The sequence below is a fragment of the Oncorhynchus mykiss genome, chromosome 18 (assembly GCF_013265735.2).
Source record: "Oncorhynchus mykiss isolate Arlee chromosome 18, USDA_OmykA_1.1, whole genome shotgun sequence".
Taxonomy (NCBI): Eukaryota; Metazoa; Chordata; class Actinopteri; order Salmoniformes; family Salmonidae; genus Oncorhynchus; species Oncorhynchus mykiss.
The window spans coordinates 10,369,616-10,393,041 of record NC_048582.1 but is presented as its reverse complement, the minus strand read 5'-3'; the positions used below and the strand labels follow the sequence as shown (position 1 = coordinate 10,393,041).

The 23,426-nt window shown below is 43.7% G+C and overlaps 2 protein-coding genes across 3 annotated transcripts in view; one reads left to right on the top strand and one right to left on the bottom strand.

Annotated features, from left to right (window-relative positions):
* The window catches only part of LOC110510737 (receptor tyrosine-protein kinase erbB-4-like), a 466,703-nt gene extending 463,289 nt beyond the window's left edge, over positions 1-3,414 (bottom strand). The window contains exon 1 of the mRNA XM_036951778.1: positions 3,076-3,414. Coding sequence (XP_036807673.1) covers positions 3,076-3,148 — 73 coding nt within the window. The 5' untranslated portion in view covers positions 3,149-3,414. The remainder of the gene's footprint in view (positions 1-3,075) is intronic.
* A 2,554-nt stretch (positions 3,415-5,968) lies between these two features.
* On the top strand, positions 5,969-18,271 carry LOC110527275 (receptor activity-modifying protein 1-like). Of its 2 annotated transcripts, none has more exons than XM_036951777.1 (3): positions 5,969-6,274; positions 9,094-9,271; positions 16,616-18,271. In XM_036951777.1, the coding sequence occupies exons 1-3, from the start codon at positions 6,220-6,222 to the stop codon at positions 16,869-16,871; spliced, it is 489 nt and encodes a 162-aa protein (XP_036807672.1). In that variant the 5' UTR covers positions 5,969-6,219; the 3' UTR covers positions 16,872-18,271. The 2 variants fall into 2 exon arrangements, with proteins under 2 accessions (XP_036807672.1, XP_036807671.1); XM_036951776.1 differs by having other exon boundaries at positions 5,970-6,274; positions 9,091-9,271.
* Positions 18,272-23,426: the final 5,155 nt, after the last annotated feature.

The window sequence follows — 23,426 nt, the reverse complement described above, 5'->3', positions numbered from 1 at the left end:
ACGTCCCAGTCCTCATGACATGTGTATATCAGTGATATTGCCTTCAGACAGATATGTTGCACATCCACCAAATCAAGACCAGCAGGTCGTCTCCTCACCTCAACACCGAGAGACCAGCGTTATGATGTCTAAATATGGTGACACCAATGTGCACCTCCACAATGTTACTATTGTCTTATACACTATATTAGAACCTAAGTCAAGTCCTAAAATAGAATAGTATAGACTAGTCTAGTCTAGAATAGAGTAGTATAGAATAGAATGGTATAGAATACAGTAGTATATAATAGAATGGTATAGTATAGTATAGAATAGTATTGAATAGTATTGAATATAATAGTATAGAATAGTCTAGAATAGAATAGTATAGAATAGAATAGAATGTATAGAATAGAATAGTATATAAAACAATGGTATAGAATAGAAAAATATTGAATATAATAGTACAGAATAGTCCAGAATAGAATAGTATAGAATAAAACCGAATAGAATGGTATAGAATAGAATAATATAGAATAGTCTAGAATGGAATGGTATAGAAAATAATATTATAGAATAGTCTAGAATGGAATGGTATATAATAAATTAGAATGGTATAGAATAGTACAGAATAGAATAGTCTAGAATAGAATAGTATATAATAGAATGTTTTAGAATAGAATAGTAAATAATAGTATAGAATAGAATGGTATAAAATACCATAGAATAGTGTAGAATATAGAATGAAATAGAATAGAATAGTATAAAATAAAATAATATTGAATAGTGTAAAATAGAATAGTATAGAATTGAATAGTATAGAATAGAATAGCATATAATAGAATAGTATAGAATAAAATAGAATAGTATAAAATAGTATATAATAGAATAGTATCAAATATAATTGTATAGAATAGAATGGTATATAATAGAATAGTATAGAATATTATAGAATAGTATAGAATAGAATGGTGTAAATTAGAATAGTATAGAATAGAATAGTATAGAACAGAATAGAATAGTATAAAATAGAATATGATATAATAGTATAGAATAGAACAGTATAGAATAGTATAGTATCGAATAGTATAGAACAGAATAGAATCAAATAGTATATAATATAATTTAATTGAATAGAATTGTAAATAATAGAATAGGATAGACTATAGTAGTATAGAATAGAACAGAATAGAATTGTATAGAATAGAATAATGTTGATTTCCCAGGATGATCTTCAGTTGTGGCAAGTCTGCTAAGATATGTAACAGCAGCATTCAGACAAGCCAGATAGGATCCTACAAATGGATCTGAAAGAAACGCTGGATATTGTGTTTGAATGCAACACAGATGTACTGTTCTATAAGGGAATGAAACGTTTTAATTTTATTCTAAAGGACTATTAAAGGCCCAGTGCACTACTTTTGTGAGAGAAAAAAACATTAAAAAAACAACAACATTTATATTGTTTTATTATTGTCATTTTTCAGGGGGTGCTGCAGCACCGTACTTCCCACGGCTGTGCTTATAGTTCAGGTCCTCATATTTTGCACTGCTAAAATGAACTCATCAAAGCCCATAAAAAAAGGAGAGGAGGGGTTGAGGTGAGACGCGGGAGTTCAATTAATCAACATAAAAAGTAGAAGGTATAGTAGAAAAGTTCAAAAGCCAACATCATTTGGTAATTAAAATGCCCCCCTCTTTATCAACGGTTGAATGGATATGACAATGAACATGGACGGTAGCCAGCTAAGTCACATTCTCTGAAAACAATGATTTTAGCCATGAATTTGACATTCAATTGGATCGCTGACACAGCCAACCCCCACACATCAATGAGACGACAACAAACCCGATTCATAAACGGGCTCCATTTCAGTAGCAGGCCAAAATGCATAATGGACAAACAGGCTCGTAGGTTACGGTATGAGAACACCGAGGGACGAGCGTGGGACCCGCTCTGGACCGCGCGCTGGGAGGGAGGGAGAGGGGGGAGCGTGAGCTATTCGCTTGCCTCAGCGAGTGCCTGTCGATGTGAATGCCTCTCTACCATGCGCATTTGACCGAACAAGTGGCGGCTGCGGGACTGTTTCACCTGTCACTTAAATTATTTTCAGCTTGCAGGGAAACCACAGGGGGAGGTGAACATCAAGGGCGAATTATTCGATTTGATTTGCTACATACGTTAAATATTGTAACATTAGAAAATGTATTTTGCTGTTAATATAGAGGAAAGGAACCCCTCAACGATATTCAGCCGAAAGCATAAGACCAAAATCTACTATTCATATAGGTGATTCGCTGAAATAAATAGCCTAGGGTACATTATGATCTGATGAGACAATAGTCCACAGGACACTTCAACGAAAACTGTTGACGCAGTCAAGTTTGTTCGCAAACCAAATGTACAGGCTAAAGCATTGCTAAATAATCATTGCTAAAGACTCAAGGCTAGATATCATTAATAATTACAAGTAGCCTGTGTAATCACTGTGTTACGTCAGAATCATGGCAATAACAACCAGCAAACGAAGAATTGCCTCTAACACTTCAGGCTATATAATTAAAATGACTAGCCCAACTCTCTCAAATACGGGAGAAAGTCGTTTCATCCAGATACGACGCACCTGATAAGCAATAAATAATCAATGCCTGGAGCGTATCTTAGAAACTACGATTTTTTAAATGAAATCCATGACCCTCTGTGTGTGGGGTAGCCTATTCGAGTTGTATGACAATATTAATTCAAGACTATTCCCTACGGGAAAGGATGCCATCGGATAGGATTCATTAATAGTGACAATCTTGAGTGAGTGGGCTTTATTGACATCCGGTGATGCACTTTGCGGAATGACATGCGTGTTTGTGAACTTCAGATTTGTTTACGAAGACGACTGCAGTAATGTCATGGACAATTACAACATGCCAGCTTGAAGTGTGTCAATGTACATACTGTTCTACTTCACAACAACATTTCATATCAGCAGCAGCGTGGTCAGTTATTTGTATTTTAGATCAATTATTACGGGCAGTTTAGAACGGCAAATACCATAGCCGAAGACCTTGCTCATGAGCGCGCTGTCTGTTGCTCTCACTCACCTGACTGTGCTGTGCTCGGCCTGAACACCACGAAGGAGATGAGGAGACATCGAAGACACAGGGGAAACTTCATTTTGCACGGTTGCTGACGATAACTCCGGTAACTCACATGTCCAATAAGGTATTCCGTTATTTAAAAGGAAATATCGGCTCTTGGCAGTTTCAGAAACTGGGTCCACATGCGCGCGTCATGACGTCCTCCGTTTGCCCAAATAGTTCAATGCACAAGTTAAACGCGACGAAAACAGTAGGTTCGTTTGTAGTTCTTATAGTGACCAATGTTTTGACCGGTTTTGACCACTGATACTCCATGCCATTACTCCTCACACTACGATCCAGCAGACGGCTGGGGGGGTTTTGACACACCCCTTCAGTGCGGCTAACACCTCCTACAGTCCACTGATTGGTCGAGGGAAAGACTCTGAGCTTAATAATCACGCCCATATCACTCATATCACTCTCTCATTGGCTCATTAGGATTGATATACAGTTGTTCTCTTGATGCACAGTGTACACCTGTCTCAGACCCTGGCCTATACACTTCCCTAAGTGTGCGTAAAATGCGCATAGCCAACAATTGCATCGGAATAACTGTTTGTATGCGAAAAGTATTGTGCGTTTCTATTTTACTTTCTCTTCAGAAATGGTATTTGTTGACAGAATAGGTGTTGACATTGACTAGACGTATTTGAATAGGCCTTGAGGCTACAGTACACGTAACCTTACAGAGAGGAGAAGAATTGTGCCTACTGCGTCCATTGAGAGCATGACGTGCCCAAACCAAAGTAGGTTAACCACAGAACCCAGATAGGCCATCTAGAGCAAAACGACTCATATAATTTTGTGAAAACAACTAGGCCTCGTTATTGTTTTTATATCGATGTCAATCAGAATACAATCTTTCCTCAAAGTCAACACATTGCTGTGAGAGAAATGGCCAAAACACTGTAATGAATTAATGATGTATATGTCCCTGCCTCTGGGTCTCTCTGTGTCTGTCAAAGTGCTATGTGGCATATAGACATTATATGGACTATGATACTTTTACAGTTACAGTCTCTGTAGGATTCTAACAACATACTGCCAATAACCACAAGAGGGCCAAACTATATAGGCTTACTATGCATTTCAACATGGGTCCAACTGTAATACAGTATCATCCCCTGTAGTCCACACAGTGAATTGAACAACTGGTTATGCTTATAATCAGTAAGATGTAGGCCTACTCCTGTGTCTTACAGGGGGAAAAGCATGGTAGTTCAACATCTTATTAAAGGTAGGTCTGTGGTTATACTTTAAAATATATAATTATGATACAAATTAGGCTAATCTGCTAAAGTAGATAATGTGCATATATATATATGTGTGTGTGTGTATGGTAGTTGATGCCTTAGTAATGGTAAATATGTATGTCTTATTAGGGTTATTTAGCGGTACCCATAGGAGAACCGTTTTTGGTTCCAGGTAGAACCTTTTTTGGTTTCAGGCAGAACCTTTTTTGGTTTCAGGCAGAACCCTTTTGGGTTCAATTTAGAGCCCTTTGTGGAATGTGTTCTACATGGAACCCAAAGGGGTTATTGAAAGGGTTCCCCTAGGGGACAGCCAAATAACCCTTTTAGGTTCTAGATAGCACTTTTATTCCTAAGAGAGACCCACTGTACACCAACAGGTCTAACTTATATGACAGGAGCCCCTCATACTGGTCATTGGCTATTATCTGCTGCCATCTAGGGGAACTACATAAGGTAGATCTACTTTAATTGGAGAGATTCAGGGGTGGTGGGAGAAACACAAGATCCATTCACACATCAAATCAAATGAAATGTATTAATAACGCCCTTTACATCAGCAGATGTCACCAAGTGCTTATACAGAATCCCAGCCTAAAACCCCAAACAGCAAGCAGTGAAGACGTAGAAGCACTGTGGCCAGGAAAAACTCCATAGAAAAAGCCAGGAACCTAGGAAGAAACCTAGAGAGGAACCAGGCCCTGAGGGTTGGCCAGTCCTCCATCACAAACCCTCAATCCTATTGATCTCCAGCAGGACTTTTAATAAATAGGAGTTTCTCATGGCCAAGATCAGAGCTGCAGCAGACATGCATACTAAAGACAAATCCAGACTCCAGTGCATTACATGAGAATGATCGATAGTGTGCCCACTGCCCACTTTATGAAATGAACAATGGAATAAAGATTTAACATGCATTATGGAATAAACCAACCGATGGATAAATTAGGGAGGTTGCACCACCTGTGGGAGAGAGCACAGGATATTGTATACAAGGTAATTACATGACAAATATGGTAAAATATATATAATAGTATATATATATATATAATTGTAAATCTCAGAACTTGGCAACAGGGCAATACAACATCTAAATCATACAGCCAAACCTGGCTGTGAGAGCCTACGATGTCTGTTGTGCTACCTCAACAGTCCTGCGCCGGTCTCTGTGATATTCTGGGCACTATAGGCTACCTGGCTGTGAGAGCGATGTCTGTTGTGCTACCTCAACAGTCCTGCGTTGGTCTCTGTGATATTTTGGGCACTATAGGTTACCTGGCTGTGGTAGCGATGTCCGTTGTGCTACCTCAACAGTCCTGCGCCGGTCTCTGTGATATTTTGGGCACTATAGGCTACTTACGTGTGGCATATAGATATTATATGGACTATGATACAGTGGTAGACTGTCCACCTCAACAGCAACATAGTAACTTTAACCAGACATTTCTTGTTTAAAAACTATGAACAAAGAAAATGTATTATATACAGAAGTATAACCGAGGGAAGTAGTTGGGGAGGGGGGGGGGTCGCAGGTGTTTTTCTTCTGATTTTTCAGGGGGCGCTGCAGAACCCTCAACACCCCTACTTCCCGCGGCTATGTATGGAAGTTAACCAACGATTTACCACTGATTTATGGATGGCTCCACGACTTGGGTGTCGCTCCTGTCCCCAGTTAAAATAGCCAACTGGCGTGAACAATGGCTTCGGTTGGAGCATGCATATTCATTTGATGAATCAGTTATTGCAAAGGACAATGAGACGGAAGAATTAGCGCATCAATACACAGAAGAAGAGAACACGAGTGAGAAGTTAGGTTACTGCCGCGTCTCTTCGGTGCAGTCCATAATAAGAAGCTATGGCACTAGACTGTACATCGCTGACAAAACTAACCCTTGTTTTATGTGTGGCGGGTAAGTGTGATTTGATCAATTATATATAATAGCTATTTGTTCTTTTGCTTTTGTTTGCTGGTTGTTTTTCTGTTTTTTAATTGTATGCAATATGCCTCCCTGGCGCACTTCCTATTCTTACTAGATAGCCGAACCGTACCAAGTGATCTACAAATGACTTACATTGACCTTTTTCGTTTGATGTAGCCTATACAACTTATTGCGTAATCCAAACGTTTGACCATTACGGAAACATACATAACATTTTAAACGTGTGCTGTAGAATGAAGCTAAGGATGAAAATGTCATATTTTGACATTAAACCATTTTCAACTTCATCGATTATTGACGTTATAAAAGTGAAGTGTCCAGTATTATGATTTTGTTCAGTATTCACATAGAGCATCTGGTCTCTAAGCTTTAGTCAGCAGCTTTCTCAGGAAGATGTCTTTCCAAGTATTTTCTCATTGGGAGTCTACACATGATCATGATGAATATGAAAACATGTTCGCACAATACTAAACAAAACAGCTGACCAAGGTGAAGGATATCTGGGTCAACCTGAATGAATCAGCAGCATCAAATGCATGAAGATGCAGTCAGTCAAATGCAACGCTTTCTATAAACTGGTCTCTCTACATTTGACACAAAGCTTATTTATTCCGCTTCCCACTGGACACACACTGGTTGAATCAACGTGATTTCAATTCATTTCAATGAAATGACGTTGAACCAAGGTGGAATAAACGTTTAATTGCACCCCAGACTGTTCTCTCTGCTACCGCACGGCAAGCGGTACCGGAGCGCCAAGTCTCGGTCAAAAAGGCTTCTTAATTAACAGCTTCTGCCGGATAAGACTCATGAACAGCCAATCAAATGTCTACCTGGACTATTTGCATTGACTCCCATTTTACACCTACATATGACCTCAATTACCTCAACTAACCGGTGCCCCGCACATTGACTCTACACTTATTTTTCTTAAAACTGGATTGTTAGTAAGAACTTTTCACTGTAAGGTCTACTACAACTGTTGTTTTCAGCATTTCACTGTAAGGTCTACCTACACCTGTTGTTTTCAGCGCATGTGACATATAAGATTTGATTTGATAATTGACATCTGTGCCCAGTGGGTTGTCCCCAATTCACCCACAGGAGGATATCATTACTAATAGTAGCCTAATTATAGATGGCTCTCGAATGACATTAGTCAGAGTACTCACATCAAAGGTTATTGCTGGGTAAACCTTGTGATTTTAAAGGCACCATCTGTATTCTGCTACTGTTCAATGGTCATTTAACTGCCTTTGGGCACTTTGCTGTTCCACCTTTCTGTCACCCCTGGTGACCCCTGGAGCTGGTCTCATTCTCAGTGTCAAAAGAAGTGTGAACTATTAGCTAGAGGAAGTCAGGAGAACCCGCACAGTAGCCTGAGCGTCAGTCTGGTTGTGCTATCATGCCAACTTGGTGCTCATTGCCATGCCGACCATGTTTGACTTGACAAGGACAGCAATGGAGAAGGAAAGAGCAAAAACAGATCTGGGACACTGAGTTTCCCATAAAGTGCTTTGTGCTGTCTGTACAAAAACATCTAACTTTAATCATGAAACTCTCAGACATCAACCATTCAAACCCTCTCCATGGCTCTGGCACTTAAGAGACAACATTTGGGACTTCTTACAGCTGAGGTAGGCTACCAAGTACTGACCCCCGGCCTTAATCTGACTTTTTCGTACAGGCAGGGGGCACTTCACACCTCTATGTTAGGGACCAGGTTGTCAGGGTACCCAATCACAGGCCATAGCTGGTAGGGTTACAGACCCCTATCTGAACCATTTGGTTGCATTCCAGAGTTCCGGTTGAGAACATCACTGTAAACCCCTGGGGCTCCACACCAACTCACCAGCTGGACATTTATCCACATGGACAACCCTCCACCTTGGACTGCCTAACATTGTGTTAGTGCGTAGATGACCTTGTAAGTGGACATTGGGTGGCTTAGCGCTCATTTACAGACAGCAAGGAGACCTTCTACAGGGTGGAGTGGAACTTTGGACCCTCTCCACTGCAGCCCCATCAATGTCAATAGGTGGTGAGCTGTAGTTGATGAACAGCATTCTCACAGCACGTCCAAGTGGGAAAGGGGCGTGTTCAGAACACTGGCGATTGCGTCATCCGTGGATCTGTTAGGTCGTTATGCACATCCTAATGGGCCAGGTTTTCAGGTAAGGTGGAGCTGATGTGGTCCTTGACTAGCCTCTCAAAACACTTCATGATGAAAAAACTGAGTGCTATAGGCAGAGCGATAGTCATTTAGGCAGGTTACCTTTGTTTGCTTGAGTACAGGGACAATGGTGGACATCTTGAAGCATGCATGGATGACAGACTGGGACAGTCTATTCTGGTGGTCCGTACTGGTCAGGTTAGGATGTTTCCTTCAAGACATGGGTTCAAAAAGTACTTGTTGTCTTTAAAATACTTTAAGCTGCATTAGATTGAGCTTGCCTAGTGCAACGGAATGGTCCCAAAAGTGCAAACCTTGCCTATCCGGTACTCCAGGCAGGCTCAATCAAACGCTTATTAACGAAGGGTATTTGAATCAAGATCTTCGTCTGTATGCATCAAGCGTCTCAGAGTGAGACTGCTGATCTAGGATCTGGTGCCCCCTGTCCATATAATCTTATTGTTTATGATCTTAAAGGCAAAACTGATCCTAAATCATCACTCCTGCTCTTAGACGCTTGACACATTTAGCCCCTGTTTCATAAACTTGCTGCCTCCCTGATTGCTTCCAACAACTACACTACAATCTGATGACATGTTCCTTCCCTCTGAAGCAGCCCGTGGCTTTCCCCCAGTGAGCGGCTGCAGCGATGCCTACGGGAGGGCCATTCCACCACTTAGCAGCTGCAGCGGTGCCTACGGGAGGGCCATCTCTGACTTCTGTGTGACCAAGTTCACTCTGGACATGAAGGCCCTGGACCAGAGCCTGTGGTGCAGCTGGTCCGACACTTTTCAGTCAGTATAATCTATATTATTCACCTAAATCCATCCTACATTTGATTCATCCTAAATAAAAATAGAGTTGAGCTCAATTACATTTTCTTGAATTATGTCACTGTATTATTTGTCAGTATTACTTGCAAATGATGCTCTGCCAGTTTAGCAGAGGTCCTTGTCTTTACAAGACCGTTCCATCTGGAGAGCGATGTTTACATGTCTATCACCATAACAGGCACACAGATAGAAGGATTCCTCATAGGAATGTTCCTGTGATGTGCAACGAATGTTTCCGAGACCATTCCCTTTAATGTGAAATAGAATTGACCCAGAAAGTGGTTACTATGTTCTCAGAACTTAAGCTGTGAATGTTCTAGACACGTGTCATGGAAACGTGGCACAAACAGTCATGCGTCCAGGTTTCTGTGGTTTAGGAGAATATTCCATCAAACGTGGTTGCCATGTTCTCAGAACATAAGATATTCATGTTTTAGACATGTTTCATGGGAGAGTTGCCAGAGCATGTGACCCCAGAACATGTATTACTGTTGCAGAGCCAATCAAGGCCCTGATTGGTGAACATGTATTACAGTTGCAGAGCCAATCAAGGCCCTGATTGGTGAACATGTATTACAGTTGCAGAGCCAATCAAGGCCCTGATTGGTGAACATGTATTACTGTTGCAGAGCCAATCAAGGCCCTGATTGGTGAACATGTATTACTGTTGCAGAGCCAATCAAGGCCCTGATTGGTGAACATGTATTACTGTTGCAGAGCCAATCAAGGCCCTGATTGGTGAACATGTATTACTGTTGCAGAGCCAATCAAGGCCCTGATTGGTGAACATGTATTACTGTTGCAGAGCCAATCAAGGCCCTGATTGGTGAACATGTATTACTGTTGCAGAGCCAGTCAAGGCCCTGATTAGTGAACATGTATTACTGTTGCAGAGCCAATCAAGGCCCTGATTGGTGAACATGTATTACTGTTGCAGAGCCAATCAAGGCCCTGATTGGTGAACATGTATTACTGTTGCAGAGCCAATCAAGGCCCTGATTGGTGAACATGTATTACTGTTGCAGAGCCAATCAAGGCCCTGATTGGTGAACATGTATTACTGTTGCAGAGCCAGTCAAGGCCCTGATTGGTGAACCACTGATCCGTTCATCGTTGTTTGTCTGTTGACAAAGTTAAGGATGCTCACACACAGAATGTTTTCAACTCAGATATCTGACACACTTTGACACACATGATTAAATGATTCATGTTATTTTATAGAGTAGTTATTATTCAACATGTCCTCAACTGGGATTTGAACTTACCACGTTTAGGTTCACAGTACTCAGATCTTCCTGCTACACCACCATCTTTCAGTTAATATGACTGTTCTTTAATCAGTGATTTGATTGACTTATTGCAGCAATTGAAGGACTTTCAGTATAGTTGTGTAATGTTGGTGGGGCATGTCAACCTGTTTTAATGATCCTCCTGAATCACTAGGATCAATAATAGTTTGTCTGGAGTGTACTTTTAACAGAGCTGAGATTTACTTCAAAGTGCATTCACCCTATTGCTTACACCTATCAAGTTGTCTCAGATCTAAACAATTGCCTAGGGAGAAGGGTTTAGTGTTTCTTCTGGACAGGGCCTAACTATACTGGCCCAATAAGCACATGCAAGAACAGTCCCGTGTCCAGTTTTCATTCAAACATTTTAATATGTTCCACCATCATTAGATAACTAACAAATTACTGATGAGAGAATAGTCAAACTAACTGACAACTATCCAATCACTGATGAAGTGAAGAAGAGAGAGTGAAGGAGGGAGAGGGAGGGAGAGATTGGGAGAGGGAGAGAGAGAGAGAGAGAGGTGGGAGAGGAAGAGAGAGAGAGAGGGAGAGAGAGAGGTGGGAGAGGGAGAGAGAGAGAGAGAGAGAGGTGGGAGAGGGAGAGAGAGAGAGAGGGAGAGAGAGGTGGGAGAGGTGGGAGAGAGAGAGAGGGAGAGAGAGAGGTGGGAGAGGTGGGAGAGGGAGAGAGAGAGAGCGGGAGAGAGAGAGGTGGGAGAGGGAGAGAGAGAGCGAGGGAGAGAGAGAGGTGGGAGAGGTGGGAGAGGGAGAGAGAGAGAGAGAGAGAGAGGTGGGAGAGGGAGAGAGAGAGAGAGGTGGGAGAGGGAGAGAGAGAGAGAGAGAGGTGGGAGAGGGAGAGAGAGAGAGAGAGAGGTAGGAGAGGGAGAGAGAGAGAGAGGGAGAGAGAGAGGTGGGAGTGGAGGGAGAGAGAGAGAGAGGGAGAGAGAGAGGTGGGAGAGGGAGAGAGAGAGAGGGAGAGAGAGAGGTGGGAGAGGTGGGAGAGGGAGAGAGCAAGAGAGAGAGAGAGAGGTGGGAGAGGGAGAGAGAGAGAGAGAGAGAGGTGGGAGAGGGAGAGAGAGAGAGAGAGAGGTGGGAGAGGGAGAGAGAGAGAGCTGAGCAGGTCAACTTTGTTTTGCGTGTGGAAAGAAAAAGCGAAGAGGAAGAGAAGGATTGAGAAAGAGACAGAACTTTGCATAAACAAATATTTGGCCAACCAGCCCCTCTGGACTTGGTGTGTGTGTGTGTGTGTGTGTGTGTGTGTGTGTGTGTGTGTGTGTGTGTGTGTGTGTGTGTGTGCGTGCGTGCGTGTGTGTGTGTTCATGGCCAGGTCAGGACCACATGCCCTATTAGAAGTTGAACAGTAGTCACCTTTGGGGTTTCCAGTGTCAAAGAGAGTCAGAAATTACACTGAATTCATCTACGCTCTTTTAGAACAAAGTTTCCAATGAAGAAAACATTTAATCAACTTTATTCAGTCCAAACACCTCTGATATTACCAGGAGACCGGAGGCACTTCAGTGTGTCTTAGCTCTAATTATATTCACTCAGTCATGCTGCTCTGTAGCTCCCCTGGTATGACTACCAGCTATGGTAGTTATATTTAGGTGTGTGGTATGTCCCCTCTCTAACCCCTACCACCAGCTATGGTAGTTATATTTAGGTGTGTGGTATGTCCCCTCTCTAACCCCTTACCACCAGCTATGGTAGTTATATTTAGGTGTATGGTATGTCCCCTCTCTAACTCCTACCACCAGCTATGGTAGTTATATTTAGGTGTATGGTATGTCCCCTCTCTAACTCCTACCACCAGCTATGGTAGTTATATTTAGGTGTATGGTATGTCCCCTCTCTAACTCCTACCACCAGCTATGGTAGTTATATTTAGGTGTGTGGTATGTCCCCTCTCTAACCCCTACCACCAGCTATGGTAGTTATATTTAGATGTGTGGTATGTCCCCTCTCTAACTCCTACCACCAGCTATGGTAGTTATATTTAGGTGTATGGTATGTCCCCTCTCTAACTCCTACCACCAGCTATGGTAGTTATATTTAGGTGTGTGGTATGTCCCCTCTCTAACCCCTACCACCAGCTATGGTAGTTATATTTAGGTGTATGGTATGTCCCCTCTCTAACCCCTACCACCAGCTATGGTAGTTATATTTAGGTGTGTGGTATGTCCCCTCTCTAACCCCTACCACCAGCTATGGTAGTTATATTTAGGTGTGTGGTATGTCCCCTCTCTAACCCCTACCACCAGCTATGGTAGTTATATTTAGGTGTGTGGTATGTCCCCTCTCTAACTCCTACCACCAGTATGGTAGTTATATTTAGGTGTGTGGTATGTCCCCTCTCTAACCCCTACCACCAGCTATGGTAGTTATATTTAGGTGTGTGGTATGTCCCCTCTCTAACTCCTACCACCAGTATGGTAGTTATATTTAGGTGTGTGGTATGTCCCCTCTCTAACTCCTACCACCAGCTATGGTAGTTATATTTAGATGTGTGGTATGTCCCCTCTCTAACTCCTACCACCAGCTATGGTAGTTATATTTAGGTGTATGGTATGTCCCCTCTCTAACCCCTACCACCAGCTATGGTAGTTATATTTAGGTGTGTGGTATGTCCCCTCTCTAACCCCTTACCACCAGCTATGGTAGTTATATTTAGGTGTGTGGTATGTCCCCTCTCTAACTCCTACCACCAGTATGGTAGTTATATTTAGGTGTGTGGTATGTCCCCTCTCTAACCCCTTACCACCAGCTATGGTAGTTATATTTAGGTGTATGGTATGACTCCTCTCTAAGCCCTACCACCAGTATGGTATCTATATTTAGCTGTGCTAAGCCCTACCACCAGTATGGTATCTATATTTAGCTGTGCTAAGCCCTACCACCAGTATGGTATCAATATTTAGCTGTGCTAACCCCTACCACCAGTATGGTATCTATATTTAGCTGTGCTAACCCCTACCACCAGTATGGTATCTATATTTAGCTGTGCTAAGCCCTACCACCAGTATGGTATCTATATTTAGCTGTGCTAAGCCCTACCACCAGTATGGTATCTATATTTAGCTGTGCTAAGCCCTACCACCAGTATGGTATCTATATTTAGCTGTGCTAAGCCCTACCACCAGTATGGTATCTATATTTAGCTGTGCTAAGCCCTACCACCAGTATGGTATCTATATTTAGCTGTGCTAAGCCCTACCACCAGTATGGTATCTATATTTAGCTGTGCTAACCCCTACCACCAGTATGGTATCTATATTTAGCTGTGCTAAACCCTACCACCAGTATGGTATCTATATTTAGCTGTGCTAAGCCCTACCACCAGTATGGTATCTATATTTAGCTGTGCTAAGCCCTACCACCAGTATGGTATCTATATTTAGCTGTGCTAAGCCCTACCACCAGTATGGTATCTATATTTAGCTGTGCTAAGCCCTACCACCAGTATGGTATCTATATTTAGCTGTGCTAAGCCCTACCACCAGTATGGTATCTATATTTAGCTGTGCTAAACCCTACCACCAGTATGGTATCTATATTTAGCTGTGCTAACCATTACCACCAGTATGGTATCTATATTTAGCTGTGCTAACCCCTACCACCAGTATGGTATCTATATTTAGCTGTGCTAAGCCCTACCACCAGTATGGTATCTATATTTAGCTGTGCTAAGCCCTACCACCAGTATGGTATCTATATTTAGCTGTGCTAAGCCCTACCACCAGTATGGTATCTATATTTAGCTGTGCTAAGCCCTACCACCAGTATGGTATCTATATTTAGCTGTGCTAAGCCCTACCACCAGTATGGTATCTATATTTAGCTGTGCTAAACCCTACCACCAGTATGGTATCTATATTTAGCTGTGCTAAGCCCTACCACCAGTATGGTATCTATATTTAGCTGTGCTAAACCCTACCACCAGTATGGTATCTATATTTAGCTGTGCTAAGCCCTACCACCAGTATGGTATCTATATTTAGCTGTGCTAAGCCCTACCACCAGTATGGTATCTATATTTAGCTGTGCTAAGCCCTACCACCAGTATGGTATCTATATTTAGCTGTGCTAAGCCCTACCACCAGTATGGTATCTATATTTAGCTGTGCTAAGCCCTACCACCAGTATGGTATCTATATTTAGCTGTGCTAAACCCTACCACCAGTATGGTATCTATATTTAGCTGTGCTAAGCCCTACCACCAGTATGGTATCTATATTTAGCTGTGCTAAACCCTACCACCAGTATGGTATCTATATTTAGCTGTGCTAAACCCTACCACCAGTATGGTATCTATATTTAGCTGTGCTAAGCCCGCTGGTAATTCAAGCTGTTAGTTTGCCTTTTCCCACTCCGTCGGTTGGAGACAGAAACAGACCTGTTTTCAAAGAGTCACTTTTCAGACATGTTTTGAGGAATGGCTATTTTGATGCCAGTTAATATCGAAAATATCACATTTATAAACACATTTTGTTACATTTCAGCCTAATTCTACAATGGATGAAATGTTTTTGTTTTCATCAATCTACACACAGTACGCCATAATGACAAAGAAAAAATGGTTTGTAGAAATGTTTGCTAATTTATTAAAAAATAAAAACGGAAATATCACATTTATGTAACTATTCATACCCTTTACTCAGTACTTTGTTGAAGCAACTTTGGCTGAAATTAAAGCATTGCGTCTTCCTGGGTATGACGTTACAAACAGTATTTGGAGATTTTTCTACTATTCTTCTCTGCAGAGCCTCTCAAGCTCTGTCAGGTTGGATGGGGAGCGTCACTGCACAGCTATTTTCTGGTCTCTCCAGAGATGTTCGACCGGGTTCAAGTCCGGGCTCTGGCTGGGCAACTCAAGAACATTCAGAGACTTGTCCTGAAGCCACTGCTGCGTTGTCTTGGCTGTGTGCTTAGGGTCATTGTCCAGTCTGAGGTCCCGAGAGCTCTGGAGCAGGTTTTCATCAAGGATCTCTCTGTACTTTGCTCCATTCATCTTTGCCTCGATCCTGACTAGTCTCCCAGTCCCTGCCGCTGAAAAACATCCAATCAGCATGATGCTGCCCCCACCATGCTTCATCGTTGGGATGGTGCCATGTTTCCTCCAGACGTGACGCTTGGCATTCAGGACAAAGAGTTCAATATTGGTTTCATCAGACCAGACAATATTGTTTCCCATGGTCTGAGAGTCTTTAGGTGCCTTTTGGCAAACACCAAGCGGGCTGTCATGTGCCTTTTACTGAGGAGTAGCTTCCGTCTGGCCACTCTACCATAAAGGCCTGATTGGTGGAGTGCTGCAGAGATGGCTGTCCTTCTGGAAAGTTCTCCCATCTCCACAGAGGAACTCTGGAGCTCTGTCAGAGTGACCATCGGGTTCTTTGTCACCTAAGCCCATTCTCCCCTGATTGCTCAGTTTGGCCGGGCAGTCAGCTCTAGGAAGAGTCTTGGTGGATGCAAACTTTTTCCATTTAAGAATGATGGGGGCCACTGTGTTCTTGGGGATCTTCAATGCTGCAGAAATGTTTTGGTACCCTTCCCCAGATCTGTGCCTCGACATAATCCTGTCTCGGAGCTCTACGGCAATTCCTTCAAACTCATGGCTTGTTTTTTGCGCTGACATGCACTGTCAACTGTGTGACCTTATATAGACAGGTGTGTGCCTTTCCAAAACATGTCCAATCAACTGAATTCCACAGATTCCCCATCAACGGAAGCAGGATGCACATGAGCTCAATTTCGAGTCTCATAGCAAAGGGTCTGAATACTTATGTAAATAAGGTATTTCTCTTCTTTTTTTTAGCCAGTTTTCTCTTTGTCATTATGGGGTATTGTGTGTAGATTGATGCTGATTATTATTATTTTAATCTATTTTAGAATAAGACTGTAATGTAACAACATTTTGGAAAAATCAAGGCGTCTGAATTCTTTCCGAATGCACTGTATTTAAAAGTTAGAGTTGGTTTTCTCATGCTGCCCCCTAGTTTCAATGTTTTATCCCCCCTTGCAGGCCTTACGAGGAACTGACCAACTGCACCTATTTTGTGGCACTCAAGATGCACTGCTTCTGGCCCAACCAGCAGATAGACGAACTCTTCATACGCCTTCACCGGGACTACTTTCACGACTGCGCTCTGACCGGCAGGCTGCTTCGGGACCCTCCTATACGTATCTTGGGGCCTTTCATTGGAGTGCCTGTGCTGGTCACTCTGCTCATGACTGCCCTAGTGGTGTGGAGCGGTAAATGCTGCCAGGGAATCGTGTAACTGTCTCATCCTGGGTGAAGGTGCCCCTGGGTACGGAATACAGATCTAGGATCAGTTTGCCCTGCCAAAATTCTAAACTGAATCATTAGCGGTGGAAACGCAAAACTGACTTCTAGGGATCAACCTGACCTCTTGGAGAACGAACTCCAGCTTATCTGATAGGGGAGACATGATGGAGGGGACACTGAACTGGGGCAAACGACAAGCAGAGATACCCAACAGCATACTAAGACTGTAATCTTTCTGTGATGTTTGTTGTTTGATGGACACTGGTGGTATGAGTGAAGGACCACTCAGAAGCCTACTACTGAAACAAAGCAAAGGCTATTTAAGATTGTGCTGTGGCTCATCAATAACCCTAGAAATTCCAATTGAAAACATGCATTGTATTGTTGTAAACCACAAAGTGGCCAACCAAGAGAGGGCTAATGTTGTGTAGGGCACGGAGGACAGATAGTAAATACCTCGTATGTCAAAATCAATGCAACAACATCTGTAATGTAGCTTTGGGCACCAGCCAAGTCTTTATATGAACTGAATAGATGTATATAAAGGGCTTCACAGAAAAGGCTGTATTTGATCTAGACAGCCACGCCCAGTAGCCACGCCCAGTAGCCACGCCCAGTTGCCATGACCAGTAGCCACGCCCAGTAGCCATGCCCAGTAGCCACGCCCAGTAGCCACGCCCAGTTGCCACGCCCAGTAGCCATGCCCAGTAGCCACGCCCAGTAGCCATGCCCAGTAGCCACGCCCAGTAGCCACGCCCAGTAGCCACGCCCAGTAGCCACACCCAGTAGCCATTCCCAGTAGCCACGCCTTTTAAACACAACAAAACAGGAATTATCTTCATCAGAATATGTTGTTTTATATTCTACCGTTTCACAATGGATTACAGAGCCATTACCACTGCATGTCTGATTATTCATTCATTATTATCTATTCATGTGCATTCTAAACAGAGAAATAAACAACTACAAATACTAATATGATAAAAGTGAACTAAGAAATTGTTTTTGGTATCCATTTATTTTGATATCAATATGATATTTGTTTGATATCCAAACATGAATGAGAACAGAATTGAACTCCGACCTGAGGAGTGTAGAGATGCCCCTTCAGCCCACAGCCAGAACCAATATCTCTCTTCCCAGCACTGAGTGTCATACTACCATCCACCTACTACCATATCTATCAGATTCAGGAGTCAGAGTACTCCAACATCCCAATACACACACACCTGTGTAGAGAGGTATCAAAAATACATTACAATATGAACCATTCAAAAACAACCGGCTATTGTCATACTGTGGTGGGCAGAAGAAGAAGGCAAACACACACACACACACGCACGCACGACACACACACACGCACACGCGCACACACACGCACGCACACGCACGCACGACACACACACGCACGCACGCACGCACGACACACACACACACGCACGCACGCACGACACACACACACACGCACGACACACACGCACGACACACACACACACGCACGACACACACGCACGACACACACACACATACACACATTTTTCTTGTTTTATGAAAAGGCAGTCAGCACACCACACAATGAGTCAGCACACCAGAGGGCCCTGGGTCTCCCTGAAGGAGAATGGAAGAAACTAAAAGATTAAAAGCCACTTTGACTGACAGCTCGCCTTAGCACAAGTGGCAGAATATAGTCCCAAAGCCAGCTCGCCATAGCAACGGGGTTATTCATCTCATTGTGACTGCAGTAAAAAGGTCTCACTGCCCCCTATCTGAGATATCTACTGCAGCCCTCATCCTCCACATACAACACCCGTTCTGCCCCCTATCTGAGATATCTACTGCAGCCCTCATCCTCCGCATACAACACCCGTTCTGCCCCCTATCTGAGATATCTACTGCAGCCCTCATCCTCCACATACAACACCCGTTCTGCCCCCTATCTGAGATATCTACTGCAGCCCTCATCCTCCACATACAACACCCGTTCTGCCCCCTATCTGAGATATCTACTGCAGCCCTCATCCTCCACATACAACACCCGTTCTGCCCCCTATCTGAGATATCTACTGCAGCCCTCATCCTCCGCATACAACACCCCTTCTGCCCCCTATCTGAGATATCTACTGCAGCCCTCATCCTCCACATACAACACCCGTTCTGCCCCCTATCTGAGATATCTACTGCAGCCCTCATCCTCCACATACAACACCCGTTCTGCCCCCTATCTGAGATATCTACTGCAGCCCTCATCCTCCGCATACAACACCCGTTCTGCCCCCTATCTGAGATATCTACTGCAGCCCTCATCCTCCACATACAACACCCGTTCTGCCCCCTATCTGAGATATCTACTGCAGCCCTCATCCTCCGCATACAACACCCGTTCTGCCCCCTATCTGAGATATCTACTGCAGCCCTCATCCTCCACATACAACACCCGTTCTGCCCCCTATCTGAGATATCTACTGCAGCCCTCATCCTCCACATACAACACCCCTTCTGCCCCCTATCTGAGATATCTACTGCAGCCCTCATCCTCCGCATACAACACCCGTTCTGCCCCCTATCTGAGATATCTACTGCAGCCCTCATCCTCCACATACAACACCCGTTCTGCCCCCTATCTGAGATATCTACTGCAGCCCTCATCCTCCACATACAACACCCGCTCTGCCCCCTATCTGAGATATCTACTGCAGCCCTCATCCTCCACATACAACACCCGTTCTGCCCCCTATCTGAGATATCTACTGCAGCCCTCATCCTCCGCATACAACACCCGTTCTGCCCCCTATCTGAGATATCTACTGCAGCCCTCATCCTCCGCATACAACACCCGTTCTGCCCCCTATCTGAGATATCTACTGCAGCCCTCATCCTCCACATACAACACCCGTTCTGCCCCCTATCTGAGATATCTACTGCAGCCCTCATCCTCCACATACAACACCCGTTCTGCCCCCTATCTGAGATATCTACTGCAGCCCTCATCCTCCGCATACAACACCCGTTCTGCCCCCTATCTGAGATATCTACTGCAGCCCTCATCCTCCGCATACAACACCCGTTCTGCCCCCTATCTGAGATATCTACTGCAGCCCTCATCCTCCGCATACAACACCCGTTCTGCCCCCTATCTGAGATATCTACTGCAGCCCTCATCCTCCACATACAACACCCGTTCTGCCCCCTATCTGAGATATCTACTGCAGCCCTCATCCTCCACATACAACACCCGCTCTGCCCCCTATCTGAGATATCTACTGCAGCCCTCATCCTCCACATACAACACCCGTTCTGCCCCCTATCTGAGATATCTACTGCAGCCCTCATCCTCCGCATACAACACCCTTTCTGCCCCCTATCTGAGATATCTACTGCAGCCCTCATCCTCCACATACAACACCCGTTCTGCCCCCTATCTGAGATATCTACTGCAGCCCTCATCCTCCGCATACAACACCCGTTCTGCCCCCTATCTGAGATATCTACTGCAGCCCTCATCCTCCGCATACAACACCCGTTCTGCCCCCTATCTGAGATATCTACTGCAGCCCTCATCCTCCGCATACGACACCCGTTCTGCCCCCTATCTGAGATATCTACTGCAGCCCTCATCCTCCACATACAACACCCGTTCTGCCAGTCACATTCTGTTAAAGGTCCCCAAAGCACACACATCCCTGGGTCGCTCCTCTTTTCAGTATGCTGCAGCTAGTGACTGGAACGAGATGCAAAAAAACACTCAAACTGGACAGTTTTATCTCCATCTCTTCATTCAAAGACTCCTATCATGGACACTCTTACTGACAGTTGTGGCTGCTTTGCGTGATGTATTGTTGTCTCTATCTTCTTGCCCTCTGTGCTGTTGTCTGTGCCTAATAATGTTTGTACCATGTTTTGTGCTGCTAACATGCTGTGCAGCTGCCATGTTGTGTTGCTACCATGTTGTTGTCATGTGGTGTTGCTACCATGCTGTGCTGTCATGTGTTGCTGCCTTGCTATGTTGTTGTCTTAGGTCTTTCTTTATGTAGTGTTGTGTCTCTCTTGTCGTGATGTGTGTTTTGTCCTATATTTATTTATATATATTTTTAATCCCAGCCCCGGTCCCCACAGGAGGCTTTTTACCTTCTGGTAGGCCGTCATTGTAAATAAGAATTTGTTCTTAACTGACTTGTCTACTTAAATAAAGGTTCAATTTAAAAAATATATTTTTAAATGAATTAAAGCCTGGAGCCAGAGCTATAGCAATACGGCCGCTGTCCACTCCCTGTGGAGAAGGTGTGATCTATTCTGTACCCAGCTGAACTGTTCACGTGGCGTGTGTGTGTGTGTGTGTGTGTGTGTGTGTGTGTGTGTGTGTGTGTGTGTAAAACAGGAAAACAGGCCAGATGGACTTGATAAGTGAAACCTCACAGTAACATCTCACCTACAGTGGTATTGCCTTAAGGAATGTACAGAGATGAAGCCTAAATGATTACACAGCCTAAAATAGCCTTATAACACCTTACTGTTAAGGGAATTTTTTATCTAAAATGACTAATTATGTATACATTTCAATCAGGATGTACTAATCAGAATACTATTATGCTACTGTACATGTATGAATTTTCTCTCTTGATCCCAGTATTGAATATAATGTAGTGAATGTGGTCAAGAGTTTAGAACAATGATGGTCTGTTCCTTGGTACAAATGAATGAACAATATCTCCAGACTGTCTAGAATGCTTATCTACACTGACTGACCTTGGCTCTAGGCGAGGAGGGAATGCTTGAGAGCTATAGGGCCTTTCTACCAGTGTCAAGAAGAGACGGAACATTTTGAAAACGCTGACGTCATTTTCAGTTTATAATGTGTGTATGTGTATGTACTCAGTACTCTCTTGAAATAAACGCTGTTACTTGACTTTTAAGACCGGGCTCTGTCCATTCGTATAAAATAAGGGTCTTACAAAAGTGTTTAATTTGAATTGGGAATTAAAACAGAGGAATTAAATTCCTTCAACACTTACAAACACTGTCACCTATTGAGCCAAATCTAATAGAGCGGTAAGTGATTGTAATTAGTTATAGGAATGCAATCAGAAAACATTAGCCGGTGAGTTCGCAATGTTTGATTGAATCATTAGGAATGTAATGGATGTGTGATGACCACCTGTGGAGTGCACATGCATTGGTCCTTATCAGTATCGTCATGGTGACTGACCGACCTTGTTGTTATGCATTTGGGGATCAGCGTTCTACGTATTAGCTGTCATGAGTAAGATCATTACTTCTGAGATTGGTATGGAAAGCAGACCATGGTGACTTAGGGAGAGAGGAAGAAAGTGAATACATTGTAAAGTGATAGTGAAAACATCCCGAGACCTGACCCCAATGAATCAGGAGAACCACTCGCAAGTAGCTGATTCAGAGCTATTTATAAGTCCTCTCCTCTTCCACACTAAGCCACTCACCATCTCAAACCCACATCATCACCCAGAAAGCCCTCTGGCGCCCTATTACCCCTGTCTCAGCTGGCCTGCTGTCAGCTTGGCTATATGATCATTAAGGTGGTCCCAGACACTAGTCCCAGACACTAGTCCCAGACACTAGTCCCAGACAGCCACAGCCAGAGACTAATAGCCCGGTAATACTAAGTTAAAGTAACTCTAGTCCTAAGAGAGGAAGATGGTGCGGTGGGCATCTGACATTACATCTGAAGAGGAGAAACAGAACTGAGATAAAGGACCTGGGGTGTATTCAATAGGAATGAGCAAACAGGCCCAAACTGGGAGGGAAAAACCTGAACTAAAAGTTTTTCTACGGTGTGCACTAATGAATACACCCCTGTAGTCTCAGGAAAGCTTCTTCAGAGAAGGCTTGATGAACGCTTCCATGTTGAGGCCTGGAGTCAGAGTTTAGTGGGTCAGGTATACCCAGGTGGCTATGAGTTGGGGCTAAGAGTTGGGTCTATGTGGTGGGACTATGAGGTGGAGCTATGAGTTGGGGCTATGAGTTGGGGCTATGTTGTGGCTATGAGTTGGGGCTATGTTGTGGCTATGAGTTGGGGCTATGTTGTGGCTATGAGTTGGGGCTATGTTGTGGCTATGAGATGGGGTTATGTTGTGGCTATGAGATGGGGTTATGTTGTGGCTATGAGTTGGGCCTGTGTTGTGGCTAAGAGTTGGGTCTATGTTGGGACTATAAAGTGTGGCTATGAGTTGGGGCTATGAGTTGATGCTATGAGTTGGGCCAAAAAGGGTGGCTATGGGTTGGGGCTATGAGTTGGGTCTATGTTGTGGCTAAGAGTTGGGTCTATGTTGTGGCTAAGAGTTGGGTCTAGGTTGTGGCTAAGAGTTGGGGCTAAGAGTTGGGTCTATGTTGTGGCTAAGAGTTGGGGCTAAGAGTTGGGTCTATGTTGTGGCTAAGAGTTGGGTCTATGTTGTGGCTAAGAGTTGGGTCTATGTTGTGGCTAAGAGTTGGGTCTATGTTGTGGCTAAGAGTTGGGGCAAAGAGTTGGGTCTATGTTGTGGCTAAGAGTTGGGTCTATGTTGTGGCTAAGAGTTGG

What these genes read in the sequence shown, in the direction of transcription:
- LOC110527275 (XM_036951776.1), top strand. Translation starts at nt 6,220, where the DNA reads ATGGCACTAGACTGTACATCGCTGACAAAACTAACCCTTGTTTTATGT. An exon ending in CCTTGTTTTATGTGTGGCGG is followed by an intron (nt 6,275 to 9,090) that starts GTAAGTGTGATT and finishes TTCCCTCTGAAG; the next exon opens with CAGCCCGTGGCTTTCCCCCA. An exon ending in AGCTGGTCCGACACTTTTCA is followed by an intron (nt 9,272 to 16,615) that starts GTCAGTATAATC and finishes CCCCCCTTGCAG; the next exon opens with GCCTTACGAGGAACTGACCA.